Genomic DNA, 27,355 nt, shown 5'->3' with positions numbered 1-27,355 from the left:
ATGAAGGAGTGGGGCCTGGCAGACAACGCAGCATGCGAGTGTGGCGAGCCTGAGCAGACTGCCGACCACATAATCACCACCTGTCCTCTGTACAGACCTCCTTTAGAGGCTGGCCTCTTCCACGTGGGACCTGAGAGACATATGACGACGATACACGAAAGAAGAAGAAGCTATTTGATGTCAATCAACACTCATAAACATGGGTGCAGGCTTTAGTTCCGACATACTATTGATCCGAAACCTCAATCCTAACCTAACCCTAACCGCAAGCACGGGAGCAGCGCATACGGACCATCTCTTTTTCGCATCGCATCGCATGTCCCCCCGCTTCGTATCTTCGGTGTGTCGGAAAAGCGTGCGCACCCCCATAAACATCACGTGTGGGGTTCCTCAGGGTTACATTTTGGGTCCAAAACTGTTCATTCTATATATTAATATCTACAAAAAAATATTTATTTATTTGCTTTATTTATTATTTGCTGACGACACTAATATATTGTCAAATTAATTATGTGTGTGTGTGTGTGTGTGTGTGTGTGTGTGTGTGTGTGTGTGTGTGAGTGTACATACTGTAAATACGTTTACTTCCTACTACTCCTTTTTGCACTTGATAAAGATTTCCAATGATCGCAATTGTTTTATTTATTTTTATTTTACCTGCGAGTTCAAAATAAAGATTATCAATATCAAATCATAATCCTTATTATTAACTCCAATTGCCCCACGTTGAGCCACCAACTAACCAACCAACCGTGTCTGTGTCACCCACAGGTCATTCCAGAGGACATGGACCCCACAGTTACAAACACAGTGCTGTGGCACTACCTCAACCTTGAAAGAACAGAGCCAGTCATTGGTCAGCATACTCTCTCATATAACGTTGTCTTGAAATATCTGGTTCTAATGACACTAAATATAAACAGGTATACACTGGCCTATGCCTACAGACTAGCATGTCCATTAGGCTTGCACAAATGTAGACCAATTAGAGCAAACTACATCGCTAAACTGAAGCTGCTGAACCAGTCACAGCTCACCTCACGCTCATCTTGGCATTTTCATTCACAAACTCCACCTAGCAGCTAGCACTGCAGGTTGCTAACTTAGGCCACGTTTACACGGTGACCATCAAAACAGAAAATAACAGTGCTGTTGCGTACTCTTTTTATTCTGCAGATGGAAAAGTGATTGAAAACTCTAGTGTGCATGCCAGGTGACTAGGTGTCGGTGAGACGCACTGCCCGATACGCATACGTGGTTCTACGCATGCGTCGTGACTGACCAGTCACGACGCATGTGTAGAACCACTCTAGTTCTACTTTCTATCACAGCCGTTAGTTTACACAGATTTAATAGCATGTGATGGAAGAGGGTTTCACTTTGTGGTTTCAACCCCCTCGAAAATGCTGTTGCCTAATATTTTATTTTGTGTTTTCTGTCTGTTAAACAGGGCCTTGGCTAACTTAAGACGCGCAAAATAGGGCTGCCTGTGTCGTGTTTCGGTTTTGTTAGCGTGTGATGAGCATTCACTATCCTCCACTTCTTGCCCTTGTTGTGTTGACTTTGTGCCTGTTCTCTGACACTGTCGTCAGGTTTGAGCATGGTGACAGAGTACCGGAGGCCGGACTACTGCAACTCTTTCCGTTGTCACTGCTGTGAGAAAGTCATCGTCAGTGACCAGGAAATGTGTCACCGTCACCTCACAACCGCCAGTCACCGGTACAACTACATAGTGAGTATCTGAGCCTGTGGTGGAGAAACGCTCTCTGATTCTTTAACTGGGGTCTTCAATTTTAGGAACCCTAAAGGCCACTGGAAATACATGAATCAGCTCTTAACATTATCAGTTGTCACTAGTTTCCTAGCCTTGATACCCAGGCTTTAATTTTGTCTGCACGAAAAATGAAAGCCTGGATTTACACATGGGCTGCACTGGCCTAAAAGTGGGATCGCTCCAAATGATGTGACGTCAGGGCTCTGAGCGGTGTGCACCCCTAAAAATAACACTGAGGAAATCATTACCAGTGGAACTTCAAACGAGGCTATGCGAGGAAAATGAGGAGAATGGCTGAAGAACCCACCGTCTAAGAAAAAAACCAACGTGTGCCGACTCTGTGGAAATAACTTTGACAGTCTGTTAGAATGGTATACTCCAGCAACCAGTGGTTTCTGCTTCTGGTCGACGCTATAGAGCGTCGCAGTCCCGCCCCCTCGAGAGACCCGGAAAATAAATCTCCTTTCATTTTCCTCATAGGCATTTCTTAAAGTATTTATTTAAAGACTGTTACGCCGCGGAAAAAGCCAACTCGGATCGTGACAAATCATGACAATGAACACAATATTTTGGGCCGAACAAATCATTAGAAAGAAGAAAATAAAGGCAGGAGACAACACTATTTGTTTTGTTTTTCTTCTTATAAATTATTTGATCGGCCCAAAACATTGTGTTCATTGTCATGATTTGTCACGATCCGAGTTGGCTTTGTCCGCGGCGTAACCGTCTTTAAATAAATACTTTAAGAAATGCCTATGGGAAAAATGCATTGTGATTTATTTCCTGGGCCACTCGTTGTTCTGAAAGGGGGAGGGACTGCGACGCTCTATAACAGTGCTGCACTGCAGTTTTATTGCTAGTCATTGAATTCCACATCCTGAAATGGGTATAAAGAATGGGCATTCTTTAAATGGATCCTGCCAGGTCGGCTAGTTCCACAGCCCCTTAATGCCTTTCCTTACACGTGCACCTTCCTGTCTAACACATCGGGACGTCTGTGTCCCTTTAGATAGGGAAACGCTGAAGTTGTGCAGCTGTAAACGCTTCCCATGCATCATATATCTAACAGCCCGATTTAGGGATGGAGAGCACTGAACCAGCAGATATCACCTTTAGCTGAGCGTTCACTGTATGAGCCATGGCAAATCATTGATGTGGTTTGGGCTTTACTGATGTTCTTGTAGGACAGGGGTGCCCACACTTTTTTGACTTGAGGTCTACTTTTAAAATTGCCAGCTCAAGGTGATCTACCAACCAAAAAAATATTATCCCATTGCTTAAAATACTCAAAATAAATAACATTAAGGCATTAGGACTGTTTCAATCAATCAATTCTATTTATTTACCACCTTTATTTTGTTAATGTTACTCTTTGTAGTAACGTCAATCAATTTCAATTTGTAATAACATATTGCTCATAAAATGTTACAAATATTAAAAGTATCACACATAAAAAGCATACACAATCACATGAAGGAATAATGCACTCAACTCAACCAGAGCAGAACTCCTACCACAGGACTCTGGCAATCAATTAATAGGCCTACAGTTGCAACCACTATATTAATGGAAAGTATTTCATACAATTTAAGTTAAAAAAACTGAACTATCCCTTTAATCAGATGACTGCTTGCAGCCTTGCACTGAATGGAGTCCGTCAGCGCTGCGTAATCCGGACAGTCACTGCTGACAGCTAAACAGGCCTCCAAATGATCGTCCGTCAACGTGGAAAGATATTTGGACTTAATTATCTTCATGTGGGAAAACGCTGATTCACATAAATATGTGGAGCCAAATAACGCTGTGAGCGAGGCTGCACAAGTCCTGATGTTTGGATACTTTTCCTTCACGAGTAAGTTCCAAAACTCTCCATCGCGGGCGCGCAACTTTAACTGTATCTCAGCCTGAAGTGCCATGATCTCATTCTCCAACGCAGAAGAGTTCATGTTAAAAAGTGTTGCTATTTTCGAGGCAATGGAATCAACATCAGCTTCTGAATGGGAAGCACATGAATGTAGCGATGGGCTCGAGTAAGGCAAACGCAGTTGGACTTGGAATGTGACATCGTGAAAAAATAATCTTCTTCCCACTCTGCATGGAAGTGATATGTTTTAGGCTTCTTTGCCGCGTGCATCTTGCTATATGAACAATGATGGATAGATATCCTTTTAATTTGTTTATTTAACAACATAACAGACCCGACGTTCCCCACACTTGAAAACAAGGCACTGCATTGTGGGGGGTTTTAAAGCCGCCGCCGCCTGCCCGAGGCGAGGATTGTTTCTTTTTTTTTTTTTCATGGCAGGACCAAGCGGTCTACCTGCGCAGCGCTTGCGATCGACTGGTCGACTGCGATCGACGTAATGGGCACCCCTGTTGTAGGACTATTAATAGTGCTTATGAATAATGAAGCCTTTCTGCCTGTTACTGTTACTAGACAGTATATGCTTTCTGAATATTTCTGAAGATTTTCTCATTCAGTCTGAGCTTGATTCGTCGTACGGCGGTGTTGCGCCCATACTTCATAAGTTCAGAACACTTGGGCGATGCGCCGACACTGCCGTGAGCTTGTGGATCATCTGTTTTCTGCACACGACAACATTGTACCACAAAGTAAATCTCGCAGAACGTGCACACATCAACATACATTACCTGCCAAGCTGCCAAGTCTCTATTGTGTTTTCAGAACGTCGTTGTTGTGACTCAACACTCTGATCACGCTGATAGTAAGCGGCGCGACATGGGCTGTAAATGTGGTACCAATGCCTCGAGGGTCCTCCGAATGGAAGACCAACTATTACGAGAGCTACCTCTAAAGTTCTTATCATTAAAATAAGATGAAACATAGTTTTCAACTGGGGAAGGAAACGTCTCAAGCATGCAAGTAGAAAGTAAAAATCAGACCAGTCTGAAGCGAGGTGGTGCAACAGTACCCCCTATTGGTACTCTAAACATTGGGACATAGGTTAGGACATAGGGACATAGGTTGGGACATTGCTGTTCCTTGGAGTGGTTGCACCACTCAAAAACTCACATCCGTGTGATGTGAGGGCGGGCGCTCTTATCGTACATCATCATTAAATAGTCACTAAGCCTATAATTTGAGTCAAATGTTTCACATTTTGTTTAGCATTGCTTTGGAAATTTAACTTTGTTCGTTTGTTTTTGTAGAAAAAGGTGCGTCCTTTTTTGGTCCGTGATTGGCCTAGCAGTGTGGACCCTAATGAGCGCCACAGAGAGCTGAGAGACCTGGCCCAAAAGGTGGAGAGAGATGAGGGATGGGGAAGTGTGAGGGTAATTGCTTTCAACCTTATATGTTTTTGCAGCATAGGGAATGTGAGACTGCTGAGTTTTACCCTACATGATGATGTGCTGTTGCAATAGTAATCCCACTCAGTACGAAGCTCAGGTTAAGACATTTGGTGCATGTGCTTGGCTGAGGAGCCACTGGGCGACGCTGCCAATGTATGTGACAAATATTAGGACTTTGACTTTTGACTTTAATTTTAATATTGTGTGCTATTTTAAAGGTGACATACACATCCAGTGAAACATCTGCCATCTCCAATGCTACTGGAGCCAAGTCACACCTGACCCAGACTTCCTCCAGGGCAACTTCAGCCATGTCCAAATCCACCACAACCACTTCTAAACCACTCCGCTACATGACAGGTACAGTCATGGCCAAGTACTGTACTGGAATCTTCCCAAATACAACTCCAGTCATCTCCAAATCGTCCAAATCCCTCGCAACCATCTCCAAACCTACTACGTCCATGATCGCCTCCAAACCAAGTACATGTCCAACCATCTCCGAATCTCAGTTAGAGCTCTGGGACGTTTTGGATGCTGCCTTGGTAGCTGGAGATGCTTCCACAAGCCAGTCGTCGAAAGCTGCTGCCAATTCCCCTTTGGAAGCAGATGACACAAGCGAAACAACGGATGTTTTGGTTAAAAGGAATAGAGACCTCAACATGATTCACATATGCAAGACTGAAGCTGAACGGTCTAATCTACTCAAATCTACTGGAGCCAAGTCCCAGCTGGAGCCAACTACCTCCAGTGCAACTCCACCCATCTCATGTACTACTACACCCATCTCAAGAACTACAGCCACCTCCGAACCTACTGCACACATCCCCAGTGCTACTCCAGCCATGCCTGAATCCACCGCAACCATCTCCAAATGTATTACATCTACGGCCACCTCTACACCAAGTACAACAGTCTGCCATTCCACTACTTTCATGTCCGAGCCTACTGCAACCTCCTCAAACACGGCGCCAGCCGTCTCCGAACCCTCTTCATCTACAACCACCTCAACCTTCTCTGAAGCCCTCTGGGAAGAATGTGAGGCTGCTGTCGAAACTACGAGTGCTTCAAGTTAGTTACCGCAATTTTGTCTTATCGGCTTGAATTTCATAAAGTTCCAGTTTCTGTCTGCTAATTTCTTTGTCTCGTGACTTCCACTTTCACTTGTCTATCCTGTGTGAGTTCTCTCTCCTGATTGGATACAATTGGTATCCCGACATGCGAATGCAACAGTCTTGTAAAATATATTTTTATACACATTTGAATCAGCAGGTTATTGGGCATTGTACCTGATATTTGGTACCTGGTTTACACTGTGAACCTTTTTGTTTTAGGAGGAATATCCACAAGGGAGCCTTTGATTGAGCCATTGGGCCACGGAACTATTTCTAAAAATGTTTCTGGGGCCCAGAGGTATGCCGACTTGTTCTTACGGGTAAGTCAAATACATCTTCAACCATACACTAGTGGCAGCAATCATTGTCATGCAACAGGCCGCTTTATTGTTTTTGATGGGTTGTTTTCTTCAGGAGCCCAGGGTTGTTCTCAGACGTGTGGAGTTACAGACACCCCTGGTTGTTCTGGGACCCTCGCAGTCACAGGCACCTCACCACCAGTCTGCGTTCAGCACAACCACACGAGGTAAGCTTGCATTCGCAGCAGTATGCACACAAGAAAAGGGTCGACTTACTGGTCTCCTCCTTATGGACAGTATGGTTCTTGGGGATTTGATTTTAGTTTGTGTTTTTAACTTTTTTCTTGTATTTTCATTGTTTTTTTTATTGAGTGGATTGGATAGAGGGAGCCTCCTCAAAGAACATAATTTCTTTGTCTCATGACTTCCACTTTCACTTGTTTATCCTGTGTGAGTTCTCTCTCCTGATTGGATAAAATTGGTATCCCGACCTGCATATGCATTTTCTGCTTACTAAAGAGCTGGAGAGACAGGAAGGCCCCTGTTACTAAACAAACATTCTGTAGCAATGATTACTATCAGAATAAAATAACTATGTCCCGAACACCTCGGCTCCAATGTAGTCTTTTATACACATTTGAATCAGCAGGTTATTGGGCATTGTACCTGCTATTTGGTACCTGGCTTACACTGTGTACCTTTTTTGTTTTAGGAGGAATATCCACAAGGGAGCCTTTGATTGAGCCATTGGGCCACGGGACCATTTCTAAAAATGTTTCTGGGGCCCAGAGGTATGCCGAGTTGTTCTTACGGGTACGTCAAATACATCTTCAACCATACACTAGTGGCAGCAATCATTGTCATGCAACAGGCCGCTTTATTGTTTTTGATGGGTTGTTTTCTTCAGGAGCCCAGGGTTGTTCTCAGACGTGTGGAGTTACAGACACCCCTGGTTGTTCTGGGACCCTCGCAGTCACAGAGACCTCACCACCAGTCTGCCTTCAGCACCACCACACGAGGTAAGCTTGCATTCGCAGCAGTATGCACACTTACTGGTCTCCTCCTTATGGACAGTATGGTTCTTGGGTATTTGATTTTTGTTTAGTTTGTGTTTTAAACTTTTTCCTTGTATTTTCATTGTTTTAACTTTTGTTTTATTGAGTGGATTGGATGGAGGGAGCCTCCTCAAAGAACAGGCTAGTGTTTCAGTTACGTCCAATGAGGAAAGACGAGGAATCATCTTTGTCTTGAGCCAATCAAAATTTAGCAAGACTGTGTGTGCGTGTGTGATGTTAAACCATCTCTCTGAGTGGAGTTACCATTTGGCTCTGTTTAACATCTGCATACCATTGTTTTTCTTTCTTTCTTTTGTTTGCACAGCAAATCGTCCAGTTACGTCTTGCATAGTGAACTGCCAGGTGAATATCAATTCTGTTCTCATCTCCATATAATCTTGGTATCACAACACTACTTTTCCCTTCTCTATAAAGTACAACCTGCTGTACTGCAAGATAATTGTACAGATGACGCTCATTTTGACTCTCGATCAGGTCTGCGGTGTAATGTTCAACACTACGTTGCAATATTTTGCTCACGTGAAAGGAGGGGAACACCAACAGGTTAGCCATATTGTTTTCATAATCATATGTGCACAAGTTAGATTAACCAATTGACTTGAACAGAACTTGGCTGAAATGTGTCCCAATAATGTCTATCTGAGTGGGTCTGTCTGTCTGTCCGTCCACAGAAAATGAAGAACATCTTTGAGACAGAATTGGAAGGTATTACAGTATTATACTCTTGTTAATGGTCTGATGTTAACCACATGTACTGTACAGTTATTGAGATTAATGCATCTTCTTAACCCTCTGTTCTACAATCACAGCAGATAAACAGGAGTATGAACCAGGTATGATTTATTACTGTTACAATGTTGGGTTGTGCTGCTTAAAGACCTAGTGAAACTACAGAATGAAATGCCCCTACTTTTCATTTCACTAGGTCAACATGTCATATAAATTCATTTGTCATTGAATGTAAATTGTAATGCTTAATTGAACGTTTTTTTAATTTTAGGGTCCTTCAGTAATCTATTGATGAACGAATGCCAGTACATCAAGAAAAAGCAGCGGGATGAACCAGTCATCGGTGAGCTGTGCTACATTATGTTATCGTTATAATGTTGAATCAAGAGTTCCATACATTGTAATTTTTCTTTTTAACGTGCAATGAAAAGTTACTACTTCCACGGTTTCAAACACAAATTGTCTTTTGGAATAGGTCTTCTTCATATCGTGGCCTGCGTCTGCAGCACCCGAGCCAATAGGATGCCTCGTTACATGTGCCTGGTTTGTAAGGATACGTTCCGTGCCTCAGAGTTCACAGCCCATCTATGTGATTCATCACACATCAGACAGACACTGGTGAGTCATTTCTTTTCTGTTTGGATGCGATTCCCATCAGAAAGCTGTCAATGTTATTTTGCATGGCTCTATTGTTGAACACATACACGGCTTAACGTCGGGAAAGTTACACGACTGAGCCACCCAGGTGATGGCAATAATACTAATCCCTGTAGTCTTACCGTGCATTACATGAAAACCATCGGACGGTCGTTTAAGTTGATTCAGTTGGATACTGTTTCTCCCTCAAGACATTTTGAAGCTCTTGCTACTGAAATGAGTAGTTATTTATATGGAGAAGTCCCGTCATTTAACATGCATCTCAATGGGTGAGAAGGAAAGCTTATGCCTCCTCTCTTAGTGGCCGTTGCCAACGTGCCTATTGGACAAGGACGGGCTTGGGAGGGACTTAGCGAAGGGCTAATTGGCAGCCCGTTGGGAGGGTGATCTTTCACTGCACGTACTCACTGCACAGAATGTTGAACGGACTGGACTGGAGGAGTAGGACAGCGTTGCTTCTCTGACATGCCGTTCAGAATCTCCGGGATCTCTTCTGCCCTCATTTTAGCCGCACTGTTTGTCTTACGCGCTACTTTCATCTCCATGGTCTCCCACCTAACAATTAAGGGAATCCTTACATCACTTTTTTTGTAGTTTTGAGTAGTTTTCTTTTTTTTTCCTAAATGTTTTTTTTTGCGGCTTTCGCCTTTTATTTTATATATTTTTATAGAGGGACAGTAGGATGACAGGAAATGGGGGAGGTGACATGCAGTAAAGGCCGTCGGGATTGGGAGTCGAGCTCGCGGCACACTGCCAGACTCGGGCTACCGGCCCAGGTGCCTGGACCGCTGAGCCACGGCCCAGGCCTTGAGTAGTTTTATTGACCAGTGTATGTACATACAGTATACAAATTCTACAAATTAGTCACAATTCTTAATTGGACCAAGGTCATAGACAGCAATGCCATTCACTCTATTGGTTAAAGAGCCTCATTGGGGCAGCGGTGGCCGAACGGTTTGCGGAGCGGTCTTGATATCGGAAGGTCGCTAGTTCGTATCCGTAATATTAAAATTACCACCGCTGAAGTTCTTGAGCTTAGTCCAGTTACCTTTCCTTTACCAACTGAGCATGGATTTATATTTCATACGCTGTCATTATAGTGGTAAAATAATACCATTATATTTGTTCTATTTATTTCATTCGATGTGTGCTGTAGATGCACCAGAGTCCTGCACGACTACCATTTGCCTGGAAGCCGAATGAGTGTTGGAAATCATTGGCCTGGGAGGAGGAGAACGCTCAAGGACCTGGACACATGATGATCAAGGTAAAATGGTGAAAGGCACATTGAAAAGTCAGTGATCCGTAATTATGCAAGGCTGGGTGTGTTGTAAAACTTAACACTTTTATTTATTATGTTAATATTTATTAGGGGCCCGAAGGCTTCGCCCCTGTTGTTTCTCTACCATTTTTTCTTCTTCCGCCACTTTTGGCAGTTCTGTGCTGTCACTTCGGTCACTTCGGAAACGGTCAATAACTGAAGCTCTCAGTCATTCGTCAAGGACCTCTGACCTTCAGATCTCCAAATTATATGATTGTATGAATTAAATAATGCACTCTATCCACTTCTGGATAATTGTATTTATTCATTTACTTATTCATTTTCAGATAATTGATCTCCCAAGCAAGATCTTTTGGGAGCTCAGTGAAAACTACGACACTGGTGAGTACTGGATTGTCATCATATGCACAGCATTGAGGCTAACAGAGAGAGGTCTAATAAATGGTAAATCTGCAACAATTTATATATTGTGCCTTTATCCAAGGCGCTTTACAGAGATTGTGTATTACACACACACACACACACACACACACACTAGGCATGTGAATCTCGTCTCATCTCACGATTCGATACGCATCTCGATGCACTGCCAGCGATACGATACATTAGAGATACATGGAATCCCCTGGCGATACGATGCGATACGATTCTCCCTCTTCCCGATGCGATGCGATGCGATAACCATTTAGTTCAAATCAATGCGATACGATGCGATTCACCCCTCTACCGATACGATGCGATTTGATGGAGATTCATCACAATAGAAAGGATTTATATTAAAGCTCTATTAATTTCCCAAAACATGTAAAAATGCATTACATTTAAATTCAAAGCAATTTATTGTTTTACTGTAGGTTAGTATTATAGCTCTGCATCTCAAACAACCCAACTTATAGAATTATGTAAGTAAACAAATGGTCTGCTCTCTGCTGGTTATTGTGGAATTGTTAGATTACTAATAATCATAGGCTATAGTATAATAATTATATCTCAAAGGTCAATTTGAGGTTTTGAGTATAGAGGGTTCAAGAGATTAAAATGTAATAGCCTATGTAATAGCTCAATTAATGTTACCAACATATAAATAGAAAATAAACAAATAAACAAAACAAAAATGACAGGTCACACTCGTAGTGCTGTCAAACAAGTAGTTTAATCTGCAACACAGTTTTATAATATAATTGCCTATGTATAGTGGGGGTCCCTGCTTGATCTCTCACTCTCAGCTAAGTGGTCCTTGGCTTGACCTAAAAAACATTGAAGACCCTGGCCTGCATGTATTATTAACGTTATAAATACATAGCAGATGTACAAGCTCACAACGCGTCTCATCCACGCCCCGCTGTGAGCTTGTGGATCTGCAATTTTAGGCGTGCGACACCGTCTTGCTGCAGAATATAAAAAGGCTTCTATCCCAGAGAATAGCAGGGGAAAGCTGGACAGTGGAAAGTTGTGGAACGGTTGTAAACGCAGTACACCCAGCTGTGGCGTTGTTGTTGTACACGTGTGTGCAGACTGCAGAAGCTTTATTTAATTACAAATTGATGATAGCGAGTCGCGACGCAGATTCGCGTCGGAGAATCAGCTAGAACAGCTGTGTGGATCATTAGCATTTAGCAGCACCAGCGCTACAGTGAAAAGTCAACTGATCGACGGACAGCTATTTTATAAAGCTAAAGGTTGTGCTTCCTTTGTGCGTGGGGTTCACTTCTGTTCGTCGCGGGTGCTCTTTATAGTCTGTTGTCTCAACGTGTCTACTCTACGGTGCAGAGTAGCTGCGTGCTCACAGCGCACAGCCGCACACTGCGGAGCTGGCTGCGAGAGACCTTTTTTTTCCTTCCTTTTCTGATGGTACGTTCAATGCGCCTCGGAAACACAGGATAGGGTGAAATTTACCATGAAAAAGCAGTGCAACCACGGATTTTACCGGTGCAAGCACTCCGCGAACGATGCATCGAGATTGCACCCGTCAATTTTACCGACACACAGTGAATGAACCGATTCACTCGCATCGCGCACGTCATAATCGATGTATCGATACGTATCGATTATTTTCCACATGCCTAACACACACACACACACACACACACACACACACACACACACACACACGACAGAGGAAACCATGCAAGGCACCAACCTGCTCAAGGACACTTCGACACTCTGGGGGAGCCTGGGTTTGAACTGGGAACCTTTGGGTTGCCATCCGGTCACTCTACCCCTGAGCCACTGTTGCTCCTATAATAGAGAGAGAGGTCCACCAGTGCTTCTCAGCCTGTGGGCCGTGGCGCTATTGTGGAAAAACACTACTATTTGAATGATAATATAACATTAGAATGATGTACATGACTATAACATTAATATCACAAACAAAATGATGTGGTAGGCCTATTGTGGTATTATTTAAACTGATATTTCACTTTCAAATAAGATAAACATAATAACAAAAAAATCACACCCGTGTGAAATGAGGGGCGCTCTTGTCATTGTACATCAATTTATGTTGGCGGACATTTGACATTGCTACATAAGGTGGTCCGTTATTGGCCAAGTGCTCCCAACAACATGTGATTGGTTAACCGATTTGCTCGTTTACATATGACTTAAGTTTTCCCTTCAATGTCAATGGCGTTTAATGTTTTGATGTTTAATTTACGTCGTATTTAGTCGAATTATCAGCTCTTATCATTATACATCATCATGAATCATCTCATACTGGCCATTTGCCAATCAGAATGCCTGTTGCCTGTGATTGGTTGGCTGATTTTCTCGTTTACATATGCCGTAAATCTTCCCTTCAATGTCAATGGCGTTTAATGTTTTGATGTTTAATTTACGTTAAGGGGTTAAGGTTATTTTGGGCCTGAAAAGGTTGAGAACCAGTGCTATAGACTGTGACTACCGGTAATGTTTTCTAATGATTTTGTTGACAGCCTGCAAGGTTCTTGATGAGCACTTCTGCAAAGACTGGCAACATGCAGGTTAGTGATTTTAACCCATTTTGGGCGGGAACCCCTTTTGGTGTTAGCATTATGTTATGCTTTAGCTATTGAAAAATAGCAGATCTACAAGCTCATAGCTCGCCACCGAGTGGCGCGCCACGAGCTTGTAGGTCTGCTATTTACAGCTTTTTCAGAAAACTTTTTCAGATCGAGAAGAAAGAAGTTTTTTTTAAATCTGATCTCAGGTCAAAATATAGAGAGGATGTAGAAGAATACGCACATCGACCGTAAAAATGACTTCAGTTGACAGATGGAGGCTGTACACGTACAAAAGATATATATACATACTGTATATATATATACTTCATTTATTTGTCTCTTTGACGTTTCGATCCTGTGGATCTTCATCAGGTGATGTAGATCCACTGGATTTGAAACAAATAAATAAATAAGTATTTTATTGTACGAATATATGTAGTGATTTTAATATGACATAGTTATAATATCGTTCATTAGCTTAGTAATGTTTGTGTTTCACTATGACATGTTCTTGTTTTTGTGCGTATAGTTCCAAACATCGTCACACTCGATGAGCTACAGAGACACATTTGCAGAGACACATCTCCTCAGCTGGGTGAGTATTGTTGCCACATAAAGGGGATGTCCACACCAAGCACGATCATTCATTATTGTACTTATACCTATAACGATGCAAAATGTTGAGAGCTTATGGCCCCATGCGGAGTTGCACCACTCAGTTCACACAGCTGTGATTCTTTTTTAAGCCTCTGAAAAAAAGAAACTAAAAACAACTCTCGTCACGAGTCACGACCCATGACCCATAAAAATTGGTCCACGACCCACATATTGGACTCCCGACCCACTGTTTGGTGGGTCATCAGTGGTCTCATGATTCTGTGTAAATTTTCTTTGTACATGTCTTCTTTCCCTACCAGGTCTGCAGTTCATGGTTCATTACAAAACTGACAGAGGGCCATCGGGATCCTTGTGTTTACTCTGTGAGAGGATGCTGCAGGAACATGAGTTCTCCTGCCACGTGTTCAGCTTTGAACACATCAAAGCGTTTCTGGTGAGTACAACAATGTCCTCAAAATGGCCACGTTTCTCCTTTTGTGACATCATGGTTAACGATGAAATCCGTTGTCAGCTGCAACAAACATGAACGAGTGCAGTGCTAAGAAAAGTGTGGTTGGATAAAATAGTGTGGAGGCCTTGTGGTCAAATAACTTGAGGCTTTTGTGCTCGTCAATGACTGAAAGCTGCCCACCAGACAGACAGCTGGGAGACAAAGCCTTTCAGAAGCCTGTGTCTTTGTCTTGTTATTGGCTAGGTGTTGAAGCAGTAGTCTGGGACATGTGTTGAGTTTGCATCGCTATAGCTGTTCCATGCTAAGTGGCAAAAATAACTTTCTGGCCTTGACAGCCCATACATCCAAACAGAAAAGTCCTATCTGAGTGCATTAAACGAGATTAAACTCACTTTGCCACTCACTGTGCCACTCGATTTGCCACTCACTTTATGGATGTGCATACCCTGTACCCTCTATAGATCATTAGTCAACTTTGAAATATGACACTTTATTAGACTCTTATATTGTGTGTGTGTGTGTGTGTGTGTGTGTGTGTTGTGTGTTGTGTGTGTTGCGCGTTGCAGCAAAAAGCCCACCCAGGCTCACTGGAATCTAAAGCACAGAAAACCCCTATTTGGAAGTTGCTGGACTTGGCAAAGCAGGCAGCAGAAATCCACTCCACTGGTTGTATACAGGTACCTACTACACACCACGTACACTACAGTGGCAACAGTGGATTGAAATTCTCCTAGTTGGTTAGTGAGATGGAGCCTGGCTCACGAGGTCAACATGTGTATATCTATCTCTCCATGTTCTGTCTTACAGAAAGTGACATATCACAGCCCCATCTGGGGAGGATATGGAAATGGTGAGTTAACCACTTCTTCCTGGGTTCACACTAAACTCCCTTTCAAAGTGTTGTAGTTTTATGTTAATAATCTATTCAGAAGTTGTGTGCATTTCTTTGACAGTCCACTAATATTTGTAGTTTGAATCCAACTAGTTGTACATTTTACACTTTTCCCCCACCTTTTTATGGCAGAATCAGCCAAATGGCACAGATTTTGCAGGGGTAATTTTCTTTAAAAAAGGGCTCATAATCATGTAAACGTCCCGCATATTTCGCAACTATTTCACAGCATAAAATCACATAATAACCTGCAAATTTCATGGCAAAATCATGGAGTTTAGCCTGCGTAGTCAAGGATCTTAGCCAGCATAATCAAGGACTTTTAAACACGTTTTTCTGGAGGGTCTAGACCCTCATGGTGTAAAATATATCATCTGTGTCTTATTACCTACACATACATGTGTTCCAGCTGTCAAGACGCTGAAAGGGATAAAGAAGAGAGAGGGACATGGGAAGTTTATTCCTGTTTTACCAGAGGGACCGAAACTCGGTAAGCCAAGTCAAATGGTGCATTTATATAGCACATACACGCAGGCAGGCACACACACACACACACACACACACACACACACACACACACACACACACACACACACACACACACACACACACACACACACACACACGCACTGATGCACCGACAGCACAAACATGACATAAAGATAATCTGATTAACCCTGCTTTATTATGCCTCATTTAAAGATTTTATTTTTATTTTTCTCAGTCCCTACAGAAACTCTGAAGGAGGTTGACAGAGACTTTAGAATTGGCACACGTGCCGAAATGACCAATAATCCTGAGAGAGATGCTGACAATGTGAATGATCGCACTCCACTCCAACCCATTGCAGTGGAGACGGAAGCAGTGCCTGAGGCAGATTCCCGTTTCCATGAATACAACAGGAAGTGTCCCGCTCAGAACACCTCGGATACAGGCACGAGTGTGTACAGAGAGACTCTGAAACAAAGTACAAAAAAACAAAAGAAAAAGCGAAGGAAAAAAAACACTCATAAAAGACTGGTGAAACTCATGGAACATGTCCAGAGTGAGTCAAGAAGAAGCCAGGTACTGATAAAGACCAGGACATGGGTGCGGCTGCTAAGTCGACGGGGAGAAAGCAGCATTCCGAGAGTCAGGAGGACAAGGCCTGGAAAAGAACAGGTGATGCAGGAAAAGAGGCCGAAACGGAAAGGGGCACGACTAGCGAGGACATCGTGTCAAAGGTCAGGAGAGACCTTAGCTCAGAAATGGAGAGCAGTGCACCTGGGAAAAGGTGGAGGGGCGAACACGTCAGGCCTGAGGCAGAGGATGGCAAAAAGACAACGATCGGCCTGTGAGAAGACCCGAAAGAGGTCCAAAGAAGCAGGAGACATAAGCAGTCTCAACCAAACGAAGGCCAGGATGGCCAGGAAAAGGCACAGGAGTGAACACACCAGGCCAGAGGCGGGGGTTAAAATTCCACGAAGACAATACCTGAAAGCCACTGACAAATCCCCTTCGAAAGCAGACGGCACAAGCAAAACTATCTTTAATAATCCTTCTCCTAAAATTAATGTTGTGTCCAAGTCTGTGGCTGAACCATCTGAACTGCCCAATAGCTGCCCAACTGAAGATGCAGCCCAAACTGTTTCTAAAGGCAACGTTGTCACAGCCAAATCATACACTGATGGTAGACGAACAACATCCGCTGTGCTTGCAACCAAGTCAAAATATGCAACCAACTCAAATCTTTCCATAAGTTCTAAAACGACTGCAACCATGTCCAGTGAAACATCCGCCATCTCCAAATCTACCGGAGCCAAGTCACACCTGCCTCAGACTACCTCCAGTGCAACTCCAGCCATGTCCAAATCCACCACAACCACTTCTAAGCCAAGTACAACAGTCCGCCATTCCACAAAGATCATGCCCAAATCTACTGCAACCTTCTCTAATAGAACTCCAGCCATCTCCAAATCATTCAAATCGACCGCAACCGTCTCCACACATACATCTAAAGGAGTTGCGTTTAAAGCTTCAGATGAACGTGCCTCCACCACCTCCAGTCTGACTGTCGCAGCAGTCTGTGATACTGCAGCTACCCCCAAAGACAAAGTCTCCTCCACAACGTCCAAATCAACGTTGAAAACCGCAACGAACCAACACGTTACAAGTTACTCCAATGTGCTTGCAACCACAGCCAAACCCACTGCATACATGCCCATTTCAACTCCGCCCATGTTCAAATCCATCACAACCATCTCCAAACCCACTGCATACATGCCCATTTCAACTCCACCTATGTTCAAATCCACCGCAACCATCTCCAAACCCACTGCATACATCCCCATTTCAACTCCACCTATGTTCAATTCCAACACAGACATCTCCAAACCCACTGCATACATCCCCATTTCAACTCCACCCATGTTCAATTCCAACACAACCATCTCCAAACCCACTGCATACATCCCCATTTCAACTCCACCTATGTTCAAATCCACCACAGACATCTCCAAACCCACTGCATACATCCCCATTTCAACTCCACCTATGTTCAATTCCAACACAACCATCTCCAAACCCACTGCATACATCCCCATTTCAATTCCGCCCATGTTCAAATCCACCACAGACATCTCCAAACCCACTGCATACATGCCCATTTCAACTCCACCTATGTTCAATTCCACCACAACCATCTCCAAACCCACTGCACACATCCCCATTTCAACTCCACCCATGTTTAGATCCAACGCAACCATCTCCAAACCTACATCTACAGCCACGTCTCAACCAAATACAATTCCAGCCTTCTCAGAATTAGCGAAAACTCTCTGGAGAATGATAAGTGAAACTGATTCTAATCCTACGAGTGCTTCGGGTGAAGCTGCCACCACCTCCAGCCCGAATGTCACAGAGCCAGAGGCCTGTGATACTGCAGCTACCCCCACAGTCGAAGTCGCCACCAAAGACTCGGAAACCATTTTGAAAACTGCAACTGTTACCAAAACCCATCCTGCATCTACCTGTGAGCGCAGCCCCGAATATACAAGGCTGTCCGAATCCACAATAAATAGACCTGCAGTGGGTTAGTATAACCTTTTCATTTAACTTTTGTTTTCTATTGTCAATTGTGTTGCAGTATTGTAGACAAATCCACAGAGAAGTGCCCTGCGTGCAGCCATGTTATTTCCTGTAGGTGACTGTGGTGAAAAACACCACTCTAAACACTAACTTTACAAAGATGCCCCGGAACATCGGGACAAACCTGTTTAGTTTATGGCTGCTCCAACAGTAGTGGCGAAAATTTTACTTTGGAGAGACATGAAATGGCAAAACCACTCATACCTTGGAGCTGTAATAAAATATAATAATAATAAAAAGTTCACCCATTCTGTGTTTGGTGAATCACATCTTGATGATCAAGATGTGATTCACCATGTTAATGATTTTTTTCAGACCTCCAGTTCTAATAAACACAGAATGGGGGGACTTTTTTAAAATTATTTCCACACAATATTAATGACATAGTAAAATGTTGAAAATGAGTGGAATGCCCCTTTAATTTTACTCATTTATTTGTAATTGTTTTAGCTCATTGTTTGCTTATATCTTTGTACATTTTTCTTATTGTAATCTTAAAGTATGTTTTTTGTGATTTCTTATTATTATATCATAGCGCTACGAGCTTGTAGGTCTGCTATTAAAAATGTGGCGCAAATCTTTGAATATATATTCTTTCAAAGTGAATGTTTTTAACTCAGGTCTAAATGGGTTAAACCTGGTAATTGTGTTGCCACTTGCCTTACCGTGCCTTTAATCAGACACCTGTGTGTGCTTGTGAACCTCTCCAGGTATGAAGTTCATGGTTTCAGTCATGCATTGTGGTCGTTCTACATTGTTCTGTCTGCTGTGCAAGATCAAGCCGCCTTCCTACAGACAGCACGTGTCCGATCCCGCACATGAGAAAAACTACGTGGTGAGTGATTTAAACATTGATATGATGCTGCAGAGTTTTAGGAAAACCTGTTATGTACTATACATGTATGTTATGTATCTTCTGAATTATACATTGAGAGGTGGTTTTCTGTATCTTCTGAATGATGCATTTAGAAGAGAAGGTGCCCGGTGTTGACCTCAGATCTATCAGACTCGGAGCTCCAGAAGATTGTCACCGACTTAGACAAGAGAGAAACGGACAACGTGCCGAAGGTGACTAACATCAGGAGTTTTCTCATTTAAAAAGTAATATATTCATTGTGGTGATATAATTTGCATTGTGATCGTTTGAAGTTAATTGAGTTATAGAGCGTCGCAGTCGCAGCCCCTTTCAGAACGACAAGGGACCCAGGAAATAATTCCCCATTCATTTTCCCCATAGACGTTTCAAAAAGTATTTATTTAAAGACCTGTAAGCCTCAGACAAAGCCAACTCGGATTGTGACAAAACACTATTTTTTGGGCCGAACAAATAATTAGAAGAAAAAAAGGGCAGGGTACAAGTTAACACTTTTTTGTTGTTTTTCTTCTTTCTATTTGTTCAGCCCAAAATATTGTGTTTATTGTCATGATTCCGAGTTGGCTTTGTCCAAGGCTTACAGATCTTGAAATAAATACGTTTTGAAACGTCTATGGGAAAAATGCATGGGGAATTATTTCCTGGGTCACTTATTTCCTGGGTGAAAATTACTCCTTTGTCTGGGGCCCCACTGGAACATGCTCATGGATCCCTGGGGTTCCAACTTACCTCACTACTACACAGGCACACAAAATGCAGCCGGTGTGAATGGGCAGACATGTTTGCAGATTGCCATGTGATTAATGTCTCGTTGTCTTTGCATAGAAAGTGGAAGTCTGGACTGCTGACGAATACGAAGAGCTGTCTACTGCAAAAATACCAAAAGGTAAAGCCCTGTGCACTTGCCCAAGAGGACAGCGTGTGGTATACAAACCTTAAAGCAGGGGTCTTCAACATTTTTCAGCCCCTTAGGTGAGAGAGAGAGAGAGAGATGAAGCGGGGACCGCCACCACATATTATATAAAATTGTGTTGTGTACTGTAGATTCAACTTTTTAATAGATATAGATATAGCTCCCTACAGAAGACCAACCATTAAAGAACAAAGAGCAATGTATTCTCTTTTTTTCCCCTTTTAGTCTTAGATATTATTAACTACAATATACAATAACCTTGGTCAACAGTGTCTAACATGTTGCTGTGCTCTTTCTCCTTTAGCCCTAGCTAAAATAAAAGCCATCCTGAGACAACAGAGAGGATCACAGGATTCACCTTCTGCAACTGATCCTCAACCAGAGAGCCTGAAACACCAGGACATGTCAACCGGTTTATATGAACCTTCACATCAACTTGATGGTAAATGTTAGCCTCACATGGCCAGGCTATATCACTAATGCGCAGCAAGCATTTTTTTGTCTTTTTTTTGCACCATCAGATTCAAGTCTGGCCATGCAAGGCTAGGTAAATGTAACAACCTCACAGTTTCTTAAAACTTAAACTGAATTCAGCCTTGAACAAACCAAGACAACAACTTTGTATGCAGGCAAACGGCTAGAAGACCTGCTCAGAGAACCTGCAGGGTGTAAGGAAGAAAGCTTACAGAAGGAAGAGACATGGACACGTGACTGGACACTTTCATGGACACTTTCATCACTTTCATTTTTCATGATATTTGTTCATGAGCTGGTCCAGCCGGCTCTATTCACTGCCATGTATTCATTGAACTTCCGGTGTGAGATTTGTCTCCCATGAAAGTGTCCATGTCACGTGACCATGTCTCTTCCTTCGGTAAGATTCATCGGGTGTAGGACCCAGAATTGACCTTAAGTAAAATAATTTTCTGATTATTAATCAACAAATGCATCAAGAATGTAGGATTTGATGGAAATATTGGCACACATGAATTGTACTGACGTGCATACAATATCATAACATTTTGTAAACATATTACAAACCAATCATAATGTTAATGACGAGCTGGAATTACTTTTCTCAACCATATCAAAACGTCATGGTGCTGGCTGCTTTTCAGCCAATGGGGGCGATGGGTAACCTGACTCCGCCAGATTGCGACAGTATTGAGTTCACAAGTTCCCTCCTCCTGCCTGCATCTGGTCTCTCTCAAGCAGAAACGATGAACCGGAAGCAGCGGGACAAAAATCAGATATTTCCATAATAATTTCGAGTTGTAGTCTTGTTAGGTTGTGTTTACATTTGTGCTGTGGCAGCGCTTCAATACGTCATCAATCTCGCGTTGATCCCGCCTCTAGCGGCCGCATATCGCTCCGATCAGCATTTTGATCAGAGTACATCGTTTCTGCCCGAGAGGGACCAGATGGGAGCAGGAGGAGGAACTCACTGCTGCCGCCATCTGGCGGAGTCAGGTTAGGCGGTGGGGATTCACTGAGTGAATCGGTGGATCCCATTGCAACACATTGAGCTCTGGTCCAGCTAAGGTTTGTGGCACTAAGGTATTTAAGGAATAGGCTAATGGACGCAAAGCTTAAAAAAAGTTAGTTTGTTTAGTTTGTCAGCCCATATTAGTTTCTAATCTCCAGCCGTTTCTGACCATTGTTTATTTGCACTCATCCACCAACTATCACTTCCGTGACCGTCCCTTTTCTCTCTCGTTCATAGGTAATGAAACAAATCAAAGCCCAGATCCTTTGGCCAGTGGCTCAGAATCCTCACGAGTTCATGCCTTACCCCCTGACACCCAGCCAGAAGTTCCACAGAGCTGGGATGTTCAGCTAGAGAGTTCTCAGGACCTGAGGACACATCCAGTGGCTCTTCAGCACATCAGGGCACAGCCAGTGGCCCCTGAGGACATCAGGACACAGCCAGTGGTTCTTCAGAACATCAGGACACAGCCAGTGGTTCTTCAGAACATCAGGACACAGCCAGTGGTTCTTCAGAACATCAGGACACAGCCAGTGGTTCTTCAGAACATCAGGACACATCCAGTGGCTCTTCAGAACATCAGGACACAGCCAGTGGTTCTTCAGGACATCAGAACACAGCCAGTGGCTCCTGAGGACTCTATCCAGCGACAAGGGTTTCCTCAGACTTCCAGGGAATGGCAGCAGGCTCCTCCAGACCCTTGTACATGGCACCAGGCTCCGCAGGACTGTGACACACAATCCTTGGCTCCTCAGTACTCTGGTACGACTCAGAAAGCACCTCAACACCCTGATATACAACCACCGGACCCAGAACCGCAGAAGAGCAGAAGCATCAAACTAGAGAAAACACAGCAGCCACTGGAACGTCCAGACAGACGGCCATTCTCGGAACCAGAGAGTGAACACCAGCAGCCTTTTTTGCAACCGCTGCCCCGAGGTATGTGTGGATTGAGTTGCTGTCTTTATTTTCCAAACTATTTTAATGTAATTGAAGTTGTGTTTAATTTCATTTGTCTGTCACTCACAGTGAAAAGCCACGTATCGAGTTTCGTATATGTGAAGCTGTCGGAAGCAGAGAGAGAGAATGTCATAGGTGAGCTTATATTTATTTATTTTTTTGCTTTCATGCACAAAAAATCCTTTGTGAAATATCCAACAAAGGCAGTGGATAGTCTTTCACATAATTTGGCATCCTTGATGGAGATGTTACACACTATAGTGTCTTTTTCGATATTACAGAGTGTGTGTGTGTGTGTGTGTGTGTGTGAGTGTGTGAGTGAGTGTGTGAGTGTGAGTGATATAGAATTTGAGAAATAGACTGATTTGTGATTTTTTTTCCCCCCAGGACTGAGCTCGGTGCTGGAGTGCCGGAGTGGAGAGATATCTCCAAATTTTCCATCATTCTACATGTGTCGTAGCTGCCAAGAGACTGTCCAACTCAAACACATCTGTGAACACATCATCAGCATCGATCACCGATTTAACTATATGGTCAGTGGCCTTTCCAGTACTTACGAACAAAAGTGAAGAACTGTGTGTATGTGTTATTAGGGATGATAGAAAGGGGATGGTCTAGGGCTCTAGGCACCAGTTGGCTGACATTTCGTGGTGTAGGTCTTCTTTTGCACGGTTTTATCCGTTGTCACGGCTCAAGCCGCTTGAGTGAGTGCGGTGATGAGCGGGCCAGAGGCCCGCAAACACCTGCATATCAGGTGGAGATCTTTGCGCATGTCCACTAACTGTGCTCTAAAAGCATGTCCACTAACTGTGCTCTAAAAGCATGTCCGCTCACAAGTTTTAATGCACTAACTTGACGCCTCCAGTGTGTCCTGTTGAAAACGGCAGTTAAAAACGAACAGTGGCCATGTTGAGCTGCTGTTTGAAATGTCTTCTGTATGTTTGTCCTAAGGAGTTCGAGTTCCCCCATATAATGACTGCAATCAGGAATAGAGACGGGTGGGAGGACAAAGAGAAGAAGGATGCCTTTGAGATGGCCATCAACAAAATAGCCGAACGGGAAAGGTTTTACCAAATGGATGCTGAGGTAACTACCGTATATTAATTGTTACTGCGCCATGAAGTTGACCGTATGTGGGTTCACTTTAAAGCCCAAACCACACCAATGGGTCAACAGGTGTTGGAGAAATTGCAATGGACCTACTGTATACTGTAGGTTCAAAAGGCAAAATGTCACCTGATATAAAATGTACCCAAAATCAGTGTACAATATATACGCTGACTTGTCAGGACAACTCGAGGCAACTTCACCAAGCATGTCCCGTTTTAATGAAGTTGAGGACATGATAAACATGTTTTGTTTTCCTAATATAGTATTCAATCAATCCTCCAGTGATCGGCACCATGGCAACAGTCTCTTAACTTTAAAGATATGCAATGTAATGTAATCAGCATTTAACAGCACTAATATTTGCATACAGAATACAAATGCAGAGAAGAAAATATGTCTGATCTTTAATTTAGATATTGCTATTTACGTTTTGCCTATTGTCATGTTTTCTCTTGTCAAGGTTATACTGCTTGACAAGAACTCATATCTTCGTGTCCGAGAGGCTGAATTCAATGAAGGTGCAGTAGTTCCTAACCGTTTTATTCATTTTTTTTCCTTTTTACCTAACAAGTTTGAATGTACCATAATGGTGTCATTACACATCCAAGTCTATGATCGCAGTTGTGATCCTTGAATGTGTGCTGTTGTAACTGTAGTGTATTGATTGTCTGTAGGCATCCACATACTGGAGGACATCCGTAGACAACAGAATGTGACCTCCTCCTGTCCACCTGCTGACCAACAACCACCAGGTGAGAACCTCTCCATCTACAGACAAGCTTAAAACAATGTTAGACTAGTTATCCAGGTCAAAAGGCGCAGACAAGAGCGGAGATCAAGGTATACTAGAACCTGCAACATCTGCACTGCATATGGATATGTTCCAGCTAGTGACCACTCTTGAAGTTCATAATCTTATTACCATTGTTTCCAATTCAGAAGCTACGGACAACAAAGAAAGCGTATGTCTGACAAAGAGTCTGATTGAGACGACTCCGGTCAATTTAGCCAAGGTGAAGGCGGAGCCGATCCCAGAGCCTCTGGATGCTCACAACTCGCATAGAACAGGTGTGTGATGCCAACAATACTCATTACAGTGTACTGCTTTTCTAGTTGACGTAATTAGTGTGTTTTGGTGGCCTCAATACTCATCTCCACAACTGACTAAATATAGACATTGTAAATTGTGTTTTTTTTTTCCTCCGTTGTAATTCAAAGTTTGTATCTTGATTTTTTTTTTCTTTTTTTTTCTACTTTTTATCTCTGAACTTTTTTGTATTTTTTATTTTTGAGGGGCACCTGCCCCTCCTATGTCCAGCTTTGAGGTGTCAAAAGATAAAAGTGTAAACCCAAAACATTGAAGACAAAAGTGAGGACGCAAATTGTAATTGGCCAGAATAAGATGATGTATGATGACGTATGATGATAAGAGCACCCCTCACTTCACACGGATGTGATTTTTTTTTTTTTTCAGTGGCTGAAATGTGTTAATTAGATTGTAACAGAGCAGCTGCATTCATAGCTTTATGGAAGGAATGTTTGACATGCTTATTACATTACATTACATTTTGTCTCTGGGTGTGTGACTGTATCCTTCCTAATATATTTGTCTTTCCCCCTCTCTCTAGAAATGACAAATGCTGTGAAACATGGTTTGGATTACGTGTCATCGAATGGAGATGCAGAGATGGCCAAACGGAGAAGAATTTCAAAGTCTCTCGATGGCAGTGCCACTGCCACTTGTGATGGCCACTCAGGTCCTTATTTGAACATTTCATCGACTGCCATTCGTTGTCCCACTCCTCTAAACCAAGAGGTCATTGTGAAAGTAGAGTCAACTCAGTCTCCTCTAAACCAAGAGGTCATAGTGAAAGTAGAGCCCAGTCAGTGTCCCTCTCCCCAAAACCAAGAGGTCAGAGTGAAAGTAGAACCCACATCAACACCTACAACTATGGTTTCTCAAGTGTTGCACTGTGAGCCTTCACAAGTGCAGCGTGAGACCGAATTAGAGCTGAACATTGAATGCTCTCCAACACATCCAGCCTCAGCTGCATCTACTGAGGCGTCAACTACTCCCTGGTTCATAGATTCTTTGCTGGCCGAATGTGAGTCACAGCCCGACCTTCACACCACCCTGTCTCATGCCAAACAAGCCCAAGAACTGCCCTCTAGTAAACCAATAACGCACCTCAAACTAGACAAGTTTGCACAATTAAAGCTTTTGGTGCGAGCCTATCGAGGCTTTCCCACTAGCCAGGAGTTTACTGATTCTGATTTCAGAATCAACCAGCCCACAATGGTAAGCCCCAGTGATTCTGTGCCAGCTGTAAGCTATGACATCCCAAGCCAGCAGTTTACTGATTCTGATTTCAGAATCAACCAGCCCACAATGGTAAGCCCCAGTGACTCTGTGCCAGCTGTAAGCTATGACATCCCAAGTTCTCTTACGGTCAAGTCACCCAGAACCCATATATCTCCCCCCAAACTTCATTAGCCCCCGCTCTACTTTGCCAACACACCCATAGTCTCCGCAGTCACAATTTTCTTTGACATGCAAAGACAACAGCAGCCCGAATAATGTTCCTGAGAAACATTGTCTCTTATCTTTAATTTAGTTTAATCGTATGCCTTTTTGTTTCACATTGATTGGTAGACTGCATACAGTATTTAAATTCCTCTGAACCTAACCTCTGTAGAACGTTGCATAATGTCAGCCAGTCTCATTGCCAAAGTTGGACTCGTGTTTCTGTCTCCTCACCTCCGTCCTCCAGCCGTGACCCGGAAATCGGCGTAATTTGCTTTTCAAGGAGCCAGGCTCCGCAATGGCTCTTAATTTGTTATTGGAGTGTTAATAGAGGACAGTCATGTTGTGTTACACTGTGTTTTAATTTGTGTTCAACATTGAGGAAGTGTTACATTGAGGAAGCTGAAAAGCAGGGTTGAAAGAAGGGGATTATTTATGCCTGGATTTATTTTTTTATTATTTTAAATTGAGACATACCGGTCCATTGTTTTGTTACTGAGCAAGCAAGTATATTATCACAGGATATTTTAATGTATTCTGTTTAGTGTGGAGTAGACCAATCTCAAAATGTTGTATAAAGAATGTTTATAGGCTACTTACTTTACATATTTTAATATTTTTTTGTATTTTCATACCTTTTTTCTTAATAAAAGTATTTGCCACGCGTGACGATTGCTGATATTCAGACAGTACTAAACCCCCCCTTGCCCAAATGGAGCCGTGCCCAGTTCTGGATGAATAACGAATAATATAATTTGGGGTATATGGGTTCTGGTATTCAGACAGTACTACTCTAGTTGATTAGTGTGTACTGCTATTGACATTAGGGATGGGAATTATCAAAGAATTCATTAATTGATACGTTTTGATAACCTTAAGCAGCGTTTTTGTAAAATGTGAGAATCTTAATTTCCCGGCTCAATGTCTAACATAAAAATCTACATTTTGCTGATATAGAGAATTCATAGTAAAGGCATATCATATTCCTTAAGTAATGGCATCTTTGTATGTGCGTTCCTCAGCCATGCATGCGCTAGCACAGTATTTCATTCACAGAAAACCACCCAATGATAAAACTGCATAATTTTCGATTCATTCATTATTAACTTAAGTTTAATTGATTATCATACTATCATTGATCATACTACAGTGTCACATACACATCAAAGGTAGGAC

General features: G+C 42.8%; 2 protein-coding genes across 2 annotated transcripts; both read left to right on the top strand.

The window, feature by feature from the left end:
- LOC308331680 (uncharacterized protein) lies at window positions 1–5,738 on the top strand (the record flags this gene model as incomplete). The annotated part of the gene is made up of 6 exons (XM_080787171.1): window positions 1–123; window positions 772–856; window positions 1,593–1,732; window positions 4,946–5,068; window positions 5,305–5,631; window positions 5,733–5,738. The coding sequence occupies 6 exons, from the start codon at window positions 1–3 to the stop codon at window positions 5,736–5,738; spliced, it is 804 nt and encodes a 267-aa protein (XP_080643297.1).
- LOC308331437 (uncharacterized protein) lies at window positions 5,619–26,804 on the top strand. Its single transcript, XM_080786877.1, has 32 exons — window positions 5,619–6,157; window positions 6,421–6,521; window positions 6,616–6,727; window positions 7,213–7,313; window positions 7,408–7,519; window positions 7,881–7,918; window positions 8,051–8,119; window positions 8,248–8,281; window positions 8,386–8,409; window positions 8,577–8,648; window positions 8,781–8,923; window positions 10,119–10,229; window positions 10,571–10,625; window positions 13,178–13,225; window positions 13,755–13,820; window positions 14,143–14,276; window positions 14,861–14,971; window positions 15,102–15,144; window positions 15,596–15,676; window positions 15,911–18,256; window positions 19,023–19,147; window positions 19,282–19,380; window positions 20,012–20,072; window positions 20,404–20,541; window positions 21,823–22,524; window positions 22,615–22,680; window positions 22,933–23,078; window positions 23,497–23,631; window positions 24,116–24,173; window positions 24,330–24,407; window positions 24,595–24,723; window positions 25,284–26,804. The coding sequence occupies exons 1-32, from the start codon at window positions 5,749–5,751 to the stop codon at window positions 26,147–26,149; spliced, it is 6,813 nt and encodes a 2,270-aa protein (XP_080643003.1). The 5' UTR covers window positions 5,619–5,748; the 3' UTR covers window positions 26,150–26,804.
- The last annotated feature ends 551 nt before the right edge of the window (window positions 26,805–27,355 follow it).

Source organism: Protomyctophum bolini, assembly GCF_963924005.1.
Source record: "Protomyctophum bolini genome assembly, chromosome: 17".
In the NCBI taxonomy this organism is placed as follows: domain Eukaryota; kingdom Metazoa; phylum Chordata; class Actinopteri; order Myctophiformes; family Myctophidae; genus Protomyctophum; species Protomyctophum bolini.
The sequence above is the reverse complement of the archived record's forward strand: the minus strand, read 5'-3'. Positions and strand labels throughout refer to the sequence as shown.